The sequence below is a fragment of the Periophthalmus magnuspinnatus genome, chromosome 3, assembly GCF_009829125.3.
Source record: "Periophthalmus magnuspinnatus isolate fPerMag1 chromosome 3, fPerMag1.2.pri, whole genome shotgun sequence".
In the NCBI taxonomy this organism is placed as follows: Eukaryota; Metazoa; Chordata; class Actinopteri; order Gobiiformes; family Gobiidae; genus Periophthalmus; species Periophthalmus magnuspinnatus.
Window position 1 is genome coordinate 30,651,636 of NC_047128.1, and position 13,435 is coordinate 30,665,070.

General features: G+C 36.5%; 3 protein-coding genes across 4 annotated transcripts; all 3 read left to right on the forward strand.

Moving 5' to 3' along the window:
• The first annotated feature begins 89 nt into the window (after positions 1-89).
• nudt21 (nudix hydrolase 21) lies at positions 90-2,192 on the forward strand. The gene is made up of 7 exons (XM_033991153.2): positions 90-371; positions 1,020-1,220; positions 1,306-1,369; positions 1,447-1,536; positions 1,614-1,689; positions 1,794-1,908; positions 1,982-2,192. Exons 1-7 carry the CDS (start codon positions 241-243, stop codon positions 2,001-2,003), a joined length of 699 nt encoding a protein of 232 aa, XP_033847044.1. The 5' UTR covers positions 90-240; the 3' UTR covers positions 2,004-2,192.
• Positions 2,193-2,729: 537 nt separating this feature from the next.
• ogfod1 (2-oxoglutarate and iron-dependent oxygenase domain containing 1) lies at positions 2,730-6,956 on the forward strand. Of its 2 annotated transcripts, none has more exons than XM_033985878.2 (13): positions 2,730-2,994; positions 3,199-3,344; positions 3,427-3,473; positions 4,605-4,705; positions 4,782-4,898; positions 4,981-5,072; positions 5,151-5,279; positions 5,369-5,482; positions 5,548-5,627; positions 5,710-5,945; positions 6,016-6,144; positions 6,625-6,683; positions 6,780-6,956. In XM_033985878.2, the coding sequence occupies exons 1-13, from the start codon at positions 2,835-2,837 to the stop codon at positions 6,939-6,941; spliced, it is 1,572 nt and encodes a 523-aa protein (XP_033841769.1). In that variant the 5' UTR covers positions 2,730-2,834; the 3' UTR covers positions 6,942-6,956. The 2 variants fall into 2 exon arrangements, with proteins under 2 accessions (XP_033841769.1, XP_055086611.1); XM_055230636.1 differs by having other exon boundaries at positions 2,749-2,994; positions 5,710-5,949; positions 6,023-6,144.
• A 1,805-nt stretch (positions 6,957-8,761) lies between these two features.
• tradd (tnfrsf1a-associated via death domain) lies at positions 8,762-13,099 on the forward strand. The gene is made up of 5 exons (XM_033991661.2): positions 8,762-8,826; positions 10,997-11,155; positions 11,227-11,507; positions 12,125-12,260; positions 12,379-13,099. Exons 2-5 carry the CDS (start codon positions 11,005-11,007, stop codon positions 12,669-12,671), a joined length of 861 nt encoding a protein of 286 aa, XP_033847552.1. The 5' UTR covers positions 8,762-8,826; positions 10,997-11,004; the 3' UTR covers positions 12,672-13,099.
• Positions 13,100-13,435: the final 336 nt, after the last annotated feature.

Here is a 13,435-nt window from a genome sequence, read left to right on the forward strand (position 1 = left end):
TGAGATACATATATTTTTCTATTATGATGATTCTTTACAGGCCAACAGATGGCGCTGATGAATATATCACTCTAAACTTCACCGGAAGTACACCACCGCGGGAGGACGCACGGACCGAGCGAGTGTTCATCTGTGCATTTAACAAATCAGTGTAAAAAATAGATTTGCTGCTTTGATAATACACTTGTTTATTGAGCGTATCTCATCGGAGGTTTATCTAAGATCTACACCTCGATTGCAATGTCTGTGGGCCCCCCGAGTCGCTCTTCCGCAGGCTGGCCCCGCGGAGGAGCCGCTCAGTTCGGGAGTAAATACATGAGCGGCAGCGGCGGCCCCGCGAAGCCTCTCACACTGGAGAGGACTATTAATCTGTAAGTAATAATATCTTTAAACTTAGGGAAGCAAGCTATCACCCCAGCACAATATTATATTAACACGGTACTGCTATATAATTAACGAGGTCGAATTAAAGCATGGTAGGAGTATTGTTTGATGCCATTGTTCATTCAACAAATGAATGAATTCAGTCGCGCTTTCAATTGTATTTGTGAAAATCACACTTAACAAAATACTTCCTTTATTGTCAGTAATTCCCAAGCTATTTTATTTGTACAGAGCGATACAAGAATTGGATGACAATAAATTAGCTCTAAGAAGGTAAAATTAGACAAAGAAAAAATATACACTACATTACATACATTGAGAATATTAAATAATTAATATGAATGAATTAAATCTTTATGTAAGTAAATTATCTTGACATTTTAATTAAAAATAAGTATGCAATTTAAGATGTATATGATGTGAACAATTGACATATATCCAGAATGTGAACAGCCCATAGATTATATTTACTATTATTATTCATTGTTTTATGTTGCACCACACCACTGAAGCATGCTCCTAGTTTGGGAATTTTGTTCACTGACGGTGTTCACCAAATTTGAATAGATCAGTCATACGATTTTCCAAACTGTGTGGTTAACATTTCATCAAATGCCTATTTGTTTTTCATATAGCTACCCCCTTACCAATTACACATTTGGCACCAAAGAGCCACTGTATGAAAAAGATGGCTCCGTGGCTGCCAGGTTTCAACGGATGCGAGAAGAGTTTGATAAGATGGGAATGAGGAGAACAGTGGAGGGGGTGCTGATTGTCCATGAACACAGACTGCCTCATGTCCTACTTTTGCAACTGGGCACCACCTTTTTCAAATTGTGAGCCTTCCAGATATTATTTCATGCTTAGTTGCAATACCAATAATATAATGAATTTAATGATGTTAATATTGTCTCTCTTTAGGCCTGGTGGAGAGTTAAATCCAGGGGAGGATGAAGTAGAGGGTTTGAAACGTTTAATGACAGAGGTACAGTATCTTAATGATTTGGTAATTTGTGTGTACTTGCATATGTGCAGATATTTATTTTTTTTATTGTCTTTTAGATCCTCGGAAGACAGGACGGTGTAAAGCAGGACTGGGTTATTGATGACTGCATTGGCAATTGGTGGCGGCCCAACTTTGAGCCTCCACAGGTCAGTATTTGATAAAAGCGCTAAAGCTGCAAGATAAGGAGAATGTATATTCATTTTATGTTTAATTTTATTTTCAGTACCCTTACATTCCTGCTCACATTACCAAGCCAAAGGAGCACAAGAAGTTATTCCTGGTTCAGCTACAAGAAAAAGGTTTGAATAAATACAATGTAGTTACATTGGCAAGAAAAAAAATCTAATGAGTTAATTTGTGAATATGCATTACAAAACAAAAATGTGCATTTTTATATTTGCAGCTCTGTTTGCTGTGCCCAAAAATTACAAACTAGTAGCAGCACCATTGTTTGAATTGTATGACAATGCACCTGGATATGGACCCATAATCTCCAGTTTACCGCAGCTATTGAGCAGGTATTTTGTGTACAGATTTAAATGGAGGAATTTATTCAAACAAATGAAACTAATGTTAACATATCTTTTATAGGTTCAATTTTATCTATAACTAAAGTGGAATGGGTGGTGTCTAGCTGTCTCTATGAGTGCAGTCTTGGTGTTTTGAAGATTCACAACAATTTCTTGGCAAGTGTGACTGAACTGCCAGTTCACAACTGTGTTTATAGTGCTGTTAGAAGAAAATGAACATGTAATGTCTCTTACTTTTTAATACTGACTTTTGTAGACGGTATAAGTGTGAATGAGTGTGTATCTTTATAGGCCCTCCAAAAGAGGACAGTATTTGATTAAACAACATGCAACATTTACTTTTTTTCCTTTTACCTTGTAAGGTGTTTTCCCCTCACTTTTAATAAATCTGCCTTTTTTAAAAAAAAAAAAAGTCATCACTTTTTTTAAAGCTCTAATGTGTGAAATTGTCGTAAAAGTTATTTTTATGTACGGTAAATTACCTTTTAATTCATCTCAATGGTCACAACAGGTCCCATTTCGAACTTCTCATTAAAATTGGTTTGTTATTCCCTTATCTTTGCAACATTTTTGAGCACCACAGTGGAGTAAAGCACTGTGGTGTATCAGGTAATACATTTGTCACAGCATTAATGTTACGGTTGAATTTTGGCAAATCTTTACATAAACCATCGGTATAAATTAAAGCAAATAAAAAGCATTCCTTTGATCTTAACCCACTTCGATGTAGTATGAAGATGTATTCTCTAAACTCAGCCTGTCAGTCCATATCCGGGGCACGAATAAAAAAAAGGCCGCGTCATTAATCCGCGACGCTGGTGACCAAACGCAGCACGTTTTTGTTTACGATCAGCTGTCAAGTTTGAGACTACTTTTATAGACGTATGTATGGATGAACAGACTCACAGCTGATAATGGCATCGAAAAGACCACAAGGCGACTGTGGGAGCGCTGAGAGGAAAAAGAAGAGAAAGAACAGCGTCGAGAAGGTTGGATTGTGCTCTGTTTTAGAAGACGAACAAGTCAAGACAGCAGTGAAGCGAGCATGGCGCCAGAAAACACACTACAGCTGTGGTAATGTGTTTCACTGAGCTGTCGGGCTGCAAAGTTATAAACATTGTACATTGTAGTATCTGGAGAAAGAGCTGTATTAATGCAGGTCATATAGCAGAGATATATGAACACAGCTTTAACAGAATTAACGCTTCCTACAATTTCATATATTTTACATGCAGTGTGAAGACGAACTTTGTAAAACAAGTGTTTTATGTTAAACAGGAGATCTTGAGTTGGCTTGCCATCCCTTCCCACACTGCATCATCAGAAATTTTATTGGTGAAGACGGATTTATAGATGACCTACAGAAAGAATTGCTGGGACTCAATTTTAATGAGAAATCTAATGATTTATACAAGTTTAAACAGGTATTTGCAAACTTTACCACAGAAATGTTCTATTGCATGCTATGTGAGCAGTATTTGTGAAACTCCCAGTGCTTCTGTGCAGTCTGATGACCTGAAGAAGAGCAATAAACCACACATCCAAGGCATAAGGTAATATAGATGTATCAGTTTCCTTTACAGTATTGCTACGACCTTTCACCACAAGGTGGCGCTATAAATAGATTACTCACTACTAGTATTTATTATTATTACTTTATTAAATGTAGACTGTTTTAAAAATATATTTATTATTTATTTGCCCAGTTGTTTGGGTGAATAATTATAATGTAGTTGGCTGTCATTATTATTGCATGTCATGCATTGGCATACTAACTAGATATTCAGGGCAAATATTAAGATATGCCTTTATTAGACCCACAGTGGGGAAATTATTACTTCTAATCCTTAACCTAGTCTTGCCAAATGCAATATGTCTCTGCTTTTTACCTGTTTTTATGTTTTAACTTGTTCTATACAGTGTACAGTTTATACACATGCATGCAAAATAGCTGTGGGGTTCTCATTGTTCAAATAAAACAACAATAGTTTGATAATAAAAAGTTTTTGTATTTATTATTTATTATAATCTCATCTCTGCTGTTTGCGGATGATGTTGTCCTGATGGCTTCATCGAGCCAGGACCTGCAGCAGGCACTGGGGCGGTTTGCAGCCGAGTGTGAAGTGGCTGGAATGAGAATCAGCTCCTCCAAATCCGAGGCCATGGTTCTCGACCGGAAAAAGGTGGTTTGCTCTCTCCGGGTGGGTGGTGAGTCTCTGCCCCAAGTGGAGGAGTTCAAGTATCTCGGGGTCTTGTTCACGAGTGAGGGAAGGATGGAGCGTGAGATTGACAGGCGGATCGGTGCAGCGTCTGCAGTGATGCGGTCGCTGTATCGGTCCGTTGTGGTGAAGAAGGAGCTGAGCCGGAAGGCGAAGCTCTCGATTTACCGGTCAATCTACGTTCCTACCCTCACCTATGGTCACGAGCTCTGGGTAATGACCGAAAGGACAAGATCGCGGATACAAGCGATGAAGTCTCCACTTCAGCCAGCTGAAGTGGAGACTATGTCTCTCAGCTGGCCTGGGAATGCCTTGGGATCCCACCGGAGGAGCTGGAGGACGTGTCTGGGGTGAGGGAAGTTTGGGAGTCCCTGCTTAGACTGCTGCCCCCGCGACCCAGCTCCAGATAAGCGGACAAAAATGGATGGATGGATATTTATTATAATTTACGATTTTGATTTTCAGGTCGGTGCTGTTTCAGCAATTTCGGCCATGGCTGGAGGGGATGATAGGGGCTGAACTTGAGAGCACAGTTGACATTTCTTGTGCGAAATATGAATACACAGGTAACTTTTGTCTGTAAATGGTGATAATTGTTTATCGTGGGTGTTTTTTTCCATATGTGTTCTTTTTTTCTTTTAGATGTTCTTCTTTGTCATGATGATGAATTGGAGGGGAGACGTGTTGCTTTTATACTGTATCTTGTACCTCAGTGGGACAGTAGTGATGGGGGGACCCTTGATCTTTACAAAACAGACTGTAAGTATTGCAGTACATCCTTTATTTATACATTAAAACTAATGCATAAGCTTTTGTTTTTGTATCATAACATGCTTTTTAGATAATTTCCAACCAAAAGAGATAAGTAAGACAATTGTGCCTACTCGAAACACTCTTGTAATTTTTGAAGTTTCCCCAGTTTCTTTTCATCAAGTAAGATGAAACTTTATCGGTTACGTTTCTTTATCATATCATATCTTTCATTCATGTATAAAATTATATCTGGTTCAGGTTTCTGAAGTTTTATCAAAAGAGAAATGCCGTCTTTCACTTGGTGGTTGGTTCCATGGACAGTCTTTAGAAAGACCACCGCGTTATACTGAGCCGCCTGTGACAAGAAATCCTCACATACCAAGAGATGTAATTTTAATGTCTTCTTGTTTATTTATTTCATTTGTTTCTAAGTTATTGTATATGTCTGCTAGAGTTTTGCTCCTATTGTTATGCAGGAGACACTGCTTATGGAGTGGGTCAATCCTATCTACCTTGATATTTCCTATCAAGAGCATATTCAGGGAGAGTTTGAGGATAGCTCAGAGATTCAATTAAAAGACTTTCTAAAGGTAATAATGTCATGTTTCTTCCTTTTATTAACTTGCTCCTGGTTAATTGTGACTCTTTTTTTCAGGAGGACAAATTTAGGCAAGTAAATGAAGCCCTGCAACTCAGTCAGATTCAGTGGACAAAGAAAGGGCCAGCCAATAAAAGGTCGAACTGGTAACCCATGTTTGCTGTGGTGTAAGTAAAGCTTTCAGCATGGCTATAATCCAGTGTGTTTGAATGCTTTTAGGTGCTATGATGTTGCTTCACTTGAAAATCTGCCAGAGTGCATCTATGGTTGTTGGGAGCTCCTACATTCAGAGGCTTTTTTCCTTCTTCTGTCCAACTTTACTGGCCTTCGTCTGCACTACCTTTGCCCTTCTGATGATGATGATGATGAAGAGCAAAAGACAAAAGAAAATGTAAAACAAGATGAAGAAGGCACCTCTGCTGAAGAAACCACATCAAATAATAACAGATCAGCAGGTGTGTTTCTGTTAAATATAGCACAAACCTAAAGAAAAAATCTTATGTCTTGATCGGTGTTTGTTTTAAGTGGAAAGTACACCGAAATGTAGTGGAGAGCTACGCCGATGGACTCATGGCAGCTATACTTTGCTGCATGATGGTGAAGCTGCACGAGCAGAATATGCTCTGGACCTTATTTTGCCTTTCCAATGTGCAGGTGAGTCCAAACATGGCACCCCACTCTATATAACAATGACCGACATTGTTTGAGGGTAAATATAAGTGAAGCAAAAAGTGTTTATGTGTATACACGATTACTTAAACAAAACTATTTACAATAAAACTAAGCGTCATTGTTCACTTTAATACCACAGTATTTAAATTTTTTGCCAAAAAGACGGACTAAAATAAAAGCATGTTGTTTCATTTTATAAACATATGTGTCCCACCGCTCTGAGTGGGTTTGTATATCCACAAACCTGACTCTTTTTTGGCCTTGAGGCTTTCTTCTGCTTGTTTCCATGGAAATGTTCTTCCTTTGGCTATAATCTTCCATAGTATGGCATAAAATATCCACCTTCATCGAGATTGTTCCGAAAGTATGGCTTTAACTGTATTTCCATGGTGACATGGCACCTTCAAACACACAGTGTACCTTTTAAAAATGTATCATTTCATCATCATCTTTTGTTTTCAGATTGGGACACAGATTTTGGGGGCTTCACATGTTATGTTGCTAATGAAGAGGATGAAGAGGTATGTACAATAGGTATAGTGTAAATGTATCAAATATGATTACAATTGTTAATATATTAAACATATATTATATATATTATTATATTATGATTGCAGCTGTTGACTGTGTATCCAGAGGATAATTCTCTTGCACTGGTCTATAGAGACAAGGAAACACTCAAGTTTGTCAAACATATAAACCACAAAAGCTCCCAACCCTCTACTGACAGTTCAAGAGGCAGAACTTTTTACGATTTCTCTATTGTGTACTATGAATAAACAGATTTCTGGTTATTCTGTATATGTTTATTTTTTTTATCCAGGTGTATAATATTATTCAAAATTAATTATTATTTAAACTGTATTTTTAGTGTTTTCTTTTGTTTTGAAGAGACTTGGGTAGTTATCTAGCCATATTCCTCATGATTGTTTCAACTTCTCTTTGGTTCCTGCTGTCTTTAAGAAGTAGGCCTTGCAACTCTTAAATCAAGTGCCTTTAATTTGTTAAGTTGATTCACTTAATACACAGGTTAATAAATATATTTATAATAATCGTGATTGAGAAATCATTACAGCTGACATTTGTCACTTGATCTTGATCTGTTTTCGAGATGAGTCTTATCACTGGCCTGTTCATTATACAGTAGTAGGCCAATACTATGATCAAATTACATGTATAAAAACCTCTTTATATAGAGTCAATAATAATAACTGATATTTTCATTTCTCTGCTGCTATACTAATGAATTCCCATTAGATTTTTTTTGTTTTAACAAAAGTTTACAACATCTGTGGCAAAGTAGGAAAATTCCACAATTAATAGAATGAAGTATTTATTACAAAAAAGTATTAAAGTATAAAATAAAATAATGAAATAAATGAATAAGTAAATAACGCAAAAGAAAAAAGATAACAGTATATAATTAAGTATGCATATGTGCACAATAGTAGGGGTTGTCCTCAATTCACATTATCAGTCATGCATAAAAGTGCCGCCCAAAATCCCAAACGTCCCAAATTTAAATGTTAATATTTTATATTTTGTGAATGATGTGGATAGAAATGTAACTGACATTTTCCTATTGGCTAAATACCATATTCATTGTTGGAAATGGAGAGATTCTACCTCCTGCTTTCAACAGTTTATGAATGAATTTAACTTCCTGAGATCCGGTGTCCTCATATGTGGACACCGTATGAGTGTCCACATATGAGGGAAGTTTATGAATGAATTTAACTTCCTGAGACCTGGTGTCCTCATATGTGGACAACACGTTTTGGGTTGTTTAGGCCACAATGCAATTTTTTAGAAGAAGAATAACAGCATACAAGAATAGTAACAATGCAACTATATTATATATATTCAATTTTAACAGTTTAGAATATTTTATTATTTTTTTTATTTTTCTTCCTGCTCTTATCAGCAGCACTTCACATGAGACACATTGTTCCAAGAGGCACAATTGTTGTTTCTCATTTTGTTTTTACAGGACAAATGTTGCTGTGTTCAGGGTCTTAATAGTTTTTTGCAAATCATTATTCAAATGTTTTATCAAAATGAGTAAAATGTCCACATATGAGGACATTTGATTTACATATTTTTCTCAGAAACTACATAATGTAAAAAGATAATTCTGTATTTACACTCATCAGGTCCCAGCCAGCCCAAATAACAAAGAGAAATTAATAAAGCATCTCATGCAAGAGCTCGGGTCTCAGGAGGTTAAACTATTATAATCCTCCCTGAAATTGCTCAAATCTGTCTGTGCCAAGAAAATGTTATATTCAATATCTGAAGTTTTGTATTTATTTTGTATTTAATTTTTTTGTTTTAATTTTTGTTTTTATAATCTTTTTAATACTTTACGAAAGCTGTAATCCCCATATTATTTGTTTAGGTGTCATTACCTCTGCAAGATTTTGTAATGGCAACGTTCAATTAAAAAAATAAAAATAAAAGAAATAATAATAACAACAGTACCAAGAATTATATCCTTCATAGAAAAAGTAACTTCCTTCCCGTGAATATTTCCACCATGTTTGCACTGGTCAGTCAGATGCACGTCTTCTTTACGCACAGCCAATCAAATACGAGGAAGCTGTGACGTAGCAGTGGGTGTGGCGCATCTGGAGGAAGACGGTCGAGCGATCAAAAAGTTGTTGGGTAAGTTAGTTTTCTTTCAAAAGCGTATTCGTTGTTAAAGCTTACACAAAAAAACATACGGCAACTAAACCTACGATGCAAGACGTAAATGTTATGCCATCTGTTTTTTGTTTACTTTACCAACTTTTTGTTCAACCAAAAGATAACAATAGTGTCACGCTATACTGAAAATACTCACAACAATGTACACTTTGCTTTTAATTATTTGGAATAGATAATGATCTGAGTGAAATGTCACTTAAATCTGGCCTTTCCTGGAATCACTGACCTTAAAATAACGGTATAATAGATGTACAAAACGACATCCCACCTGCAGGAGCTTAGCCCCTCACGTGCGGGGCAAAAATCCCCGTTGACCACTGTCCCAAACTGCGCTGATGTTTCTATCTTTGAATTATGGAAAGGGGTGGGGCATATACCGTGATATGTTTATTTAATAGTAATATATAAATAGAGTTCGTTAAAGAAATAATTAGATGGAAAAAACTCAAATGAATAATTTATAGTGACAAGTAGGAATATATATATATTCCTACTTATAATATAAGTAGGAATATCCCTCTCCTCTCACATTAACCTCGAATCCATCAAAAATGGATGATTAGTTAATATATCGGCAGGTTAACTTCATAACCAGAACCAGTTTTCTTAGTTTCTATTCCTGCTTGATGAGGAGGCAACATGCCACCTCAAAACCCCCTTTTGTTTCCTTCCTTTGACTTGACAAATAAACCACTGCTCTCATTATGTTTGACAGGTTCTGAACACATTTATTACTGTTTTTACTATGATAGTCTTTCTTATTGAACGTGTCAGTGCTCATTAATCCCATTCCATTTGCCTTAGTTTATTTTTACCTAGAAAACCCATTGGAATTGGACATTAAAATAAGCTTTGGTAAGGTTCTGAGTCCAGACCTTTCAATTTACTCTGCCGGACCAACAAAAAACACCAGTGTTTAACTGACGATCTATTAGTGAATCCAGGCTTGGGATCAAATAAGGGCACTGAGAACCCTGCTTGCCTTAAACAACTTAAACGTCTGTCTTGAATTAGTTCGTATACAGTTTTTTTATTAGTTTTTTTTTAGCTATTAGAAATATTGCAAATAATAATAAAAATATGCAGTCTTACTATGAGGAATTTCACCTTTTTACAGACCTGATCTGTAACTTGACCTGCTTATCTTCATAGAGATAGATGCAGTGCCATACTGTATAACATTCCAAGTAAAGTAATAATCTCCATGGAGACAAGCACAACCAAATTGACTTGAAAAGTTACACGGTGCATTTTTAAGGCTGAAGTCTTTATCTGAATAATAATTCAAGTGTTCTAATTTACACAGAGAATAAATGTTTTCCATGGTTTTATACATGCCAAGTAGTGCACCTTTAAGTGTATGACTTGCTGCTTTACTTAATTTGAAATCATAGTCTTATCATTCCAGCAAATATGTACATTATTATTGTATTTCTGAAAAAAATAGACTGATCAGTTTTTAGAAAATGTCCATTTTAGGTATTATTTGTGCTCATCATCAATATAATTTGTATTGAATAGATAGCTTGTTCAGGGAATACTAGAGGTTGTCTTTTGGCAGCCAATGCAAAAATTATATATTTTAAGCCTCTCATGATCATTTAATCCGCATGCAGCCGCTCAACTAATCTCACAGTATACTTCCAGGGAACCGGTAGATAGGATCGCACATAATTACATACTGGCTGATTTGGAGCCCAGCATACTGTATTAGTAAAATATGAGGACATACATATAATCCAGCTCAGTGTTGCTCTTTCTAAGGAGAGCCATGCACATCCTGTGGACAGAGACCAAGCACAGTCAGTGGGCCTTTGTAGTTCATTCAGTGTACAGCAGCTAGAGACTGAGCTGGGGGCAGAAGATTAAACATGTTTTTATGTAATGAATGTTTCACAAGCAGGTGGGGATGAAATGGGTAAGGTAGGGTGAAGCTACATTAGAGAGGACAGTATATTTAACAACACAATGTATTTGTCTCACAATTATTAGTCATATTTTATGTAATACATAACTATACATATACTACTATAGATCAACACCTGCTGTGGACTTTCCATGAACTGACAGGAAATGGCATTATCTTCTATGGTATCTTATGTTTCTGATTGATCTGTGTTTTAACAAGTCGACAGAATGGCAAACAAGACTGTGGGCGGTGTGCCATGGACTGGATGTGCGGTGCTGTTTTTGCAGTCACTTTGCCCTGGCGTGAACCTCCTGTCGCTATACAAAGACAACAAAACAAAGTTTATTGTTTTTAAAGTCATCAAGTTAACACTTTCAGGTAAAGGTTGTTTACTTAATTTTTCATAAAGGTCTCAGGTTTGTATTGACCTGTTTTGACATTGCGTTCAGATTCTGCAGGTGGTCTGGAGGGTTATGAAATATTAAAATGCCATGATGCAGACCCCTTCCTTGGCGTGGAGATTAAGTTTTTGGATGTGTCCACTTGTCAGCAATTTTTAGAGAGTTACAGCTCAGGAACTATGCGGCAGTCCCTTTCTCAACATGGTTGCCGACTCCTTACGCTGCCCCAAGAAATATCTGTGCAAACCCAGCTGAAGGCTAGCACACATACTCTGGATCCTTATCTAGACCAAATGGAGCTTTGCCTGCAACAAATTCATCTTTCTAAGGTAATGTTGATTTTTGGGGTTTGATTCATGATTGTGTAGTAGATGTGTTTGCTATCGATCAAACACTGGCAGATTAACAAGTATTTTTATTTTAATAAAATATTTTACTATTTTTTTTATAATTTCCTCAAGTATATTGAACATATTTAAATAATGAAGATTAAAGTTGTTGCTTTTTTAATTGTTTAGTCAAGTGTGATAGTAGATAATTATTTGTATTCTCAATAGTGAACCACAGTAACATGTGGAGTGTTCACCCACAAACTCAAAAGTTGGAGGTGCAATCCAAGCTCTTAACAATATGTGTTATTGTGTCCTTTGGGCAAAACATTCATACATGTGGCAGTGGGATTAATATAGGCCACAGGTGTAGATTTGCCACTATGCTCTGTCTAGCCATATACTAAATCATTGCCCTTAACTGAACCTCACAAATAAGTAAATAAGTCATATGGTTATTATTAAAGAGTAACTGAAACTCTGTGATACTAAGTACAGTGTTGCATAATATAATTGTATCACGCAACAGTACTGTATTATATTATTACATATAAACAAATGCTAATTTACTAGACATGATAACATTTAAAATATTTGTTTTTGTGTTGTGTTCTCAGCCAGAGCGACTTCGTGATGAAGAAATTGAACGTTTGGAGAAGGAGCTACTTGATCAGACATTCAATCATGCACAGACCCCCACACAAGAGGAGTCTGTGCCCATTAATGCCTTCAAGTTTCAGAATAGAGTTTTTAGTAAGTTTATGTTATACTTTTACCCACTACTAAATGACGGATGTTTTGTGGGTTAAAACATTTTAATTTATATTACTTCTTTCCTTTTGTCATGTTTACCCTGTCTTTGGCCTTCAAGAGGATCGAATGCTGACCCAAGCAGATGTTCAAAGTTTTTCTAGTGGAGTGGGTCGTCAATGGAAATTTGTCGGACGGGCCTTGGGAAAGAATTGCAGAGCTCTAAAAGGTCCTGCCATAGACAATCTGGCATATGAATATGAGAGAGAGGGGCTGTATGAACAAGCCTATCAACTGCTGAACCGTTTCATGCAAGCAGAGGGGAGAGAGGCCAAACTGAGCCGGCTGGTCAAAGCACTGGAGGACTGCAAACTCATGAGCTTGGCTGAAAATATTCTGGACTTTCAGCCGTGAGATTTTTAAAAGTAAAATAAAGATTTTTCACTTTGTACACTGTCCATTTTTGGCACAGTGCATTTGTTATGGAGCAATGATTAGCCCCAATATCATTCCAAGTAAGCTTGCTGCATTAAGTGATAAAAAAAATACAATTATGTGGTTATTTTGAAATTATGTTTTATTGTAGGCTAAATGAAATAAAGTAATATGATTTAATAATCTGTTAATACATATAGCACAATTTTTTTATTTTATTATTTTATTCAATTTAAGATTCATTGTATATGTCGATGCAACCTACTGAATCTGTGTGGGTTAACGAGTGCATCTGAACTCTGCCCCTAATTTGAACCACCAATTAGTTTGTAAAAATTAAATGGTTGTGAAAAAATGTCTTCATGTTTGTGTTTGATCCATTAGTATAATGAAAACTGAAAACATAATTTTGTCTAAATTCCCTCAGGTGCAATTTAGTGTTAATCCTGCCAGCATGTCTCCCTGTCAATCACACACGTGCACATTAATGCATGACGAACAGTGCTGATAAAGATGTTACTTTCCAGCTGGTTGCATCACATGATTTGTGTGTGTGGGCTTGATCTGGTACTTGTGACAAAAAGACATTCACATATGGAATGAGTCTATTGCAGGTTGACCTCTCCTTCTTCATTCATGCTGCAAAAGCCCAACCCCCCTTTACTCCACTTGACCATCCGTCCAGATGTGATGCACAGGATTAGAAGCTTTTATCGAACACTGTACATGCCACTGCAGTCACA

What these genes read in the sequence shown, in the direction of transcription:
- nudt21 (XM_033991153.2), top strand. Translation starts at nt 241, where the DNA reads ATGTCTGTGGGCCCCCCGAGTCGCTCTTCCGCAGGCTGGCCCCGCGGA. An exon ending in GGCACCACCTTTTTCAAATT is followed by an intron (nt 1,221 to 1,305) that starts GTGAGCCTTCCA and finishes GTCTCTCTTTAG; the next exon opens with GCCTGGTGGAGAGTTAAATC. An exon ending in GGTTCAGCTACAAGAAAAAG is followed by an intron (nt 1,690 to 1,793) that starts GTTTGAATAAAT and finishes TTATATTTGCAG; the next exon opens with CTCTGTTTGCTGTGCCCAAA.
- ogfod1 (XM_033985878.2), top strand. Translation starts at nt 2,835, where the DNA reads ATGGCATCGAAAAGACCACAAGGCGACTGTGGGAGCGCTGAGAGGAAA. An exon ending in GAAAACACACTACAGCTGTG is followed by an intron (nt 2,995 to 3,198) that starts GTAATGTGTTTC and finishes TATGTTAAACAG; the next exon opens with GAGATCTTGAGTTGGCTTGC. An exon ending in AATTAAAAGACTTTCTAAAG is followed by an intron (nt 5,483 to 5,547) that starts GTAATAATGTCA and finishes TCTTTTTTTCAG; the next exon opens with GAGGACAAATTTAGGCAAGT.
- tradd (XM_033991661.2), top strand. Translation starts at nt 11,005, where the DNA reads ATGGCAAACAAGACTGTGGGCGGTGTGCCATGGACTGGATGTGCGGTG. An exon ending in CATCAAGTTAACACTTTCAG is followed by an intron (nt 11,156 to 11,226) that starts GTAAAGGTTGTT and finishes CATTGCGTTCAG; the next exon opens with ATTCTGCAGGTGGTCTGGAG. An exon ending in GTTTCAGAATAGAGTTTTTA is followed by an intron (nt 12,261 to 12,378) that starts GTAAGTTTATGT and finishes TTGGCCTTCAAG; the next exon opens with AGGATCGAATGCTGACCCAA.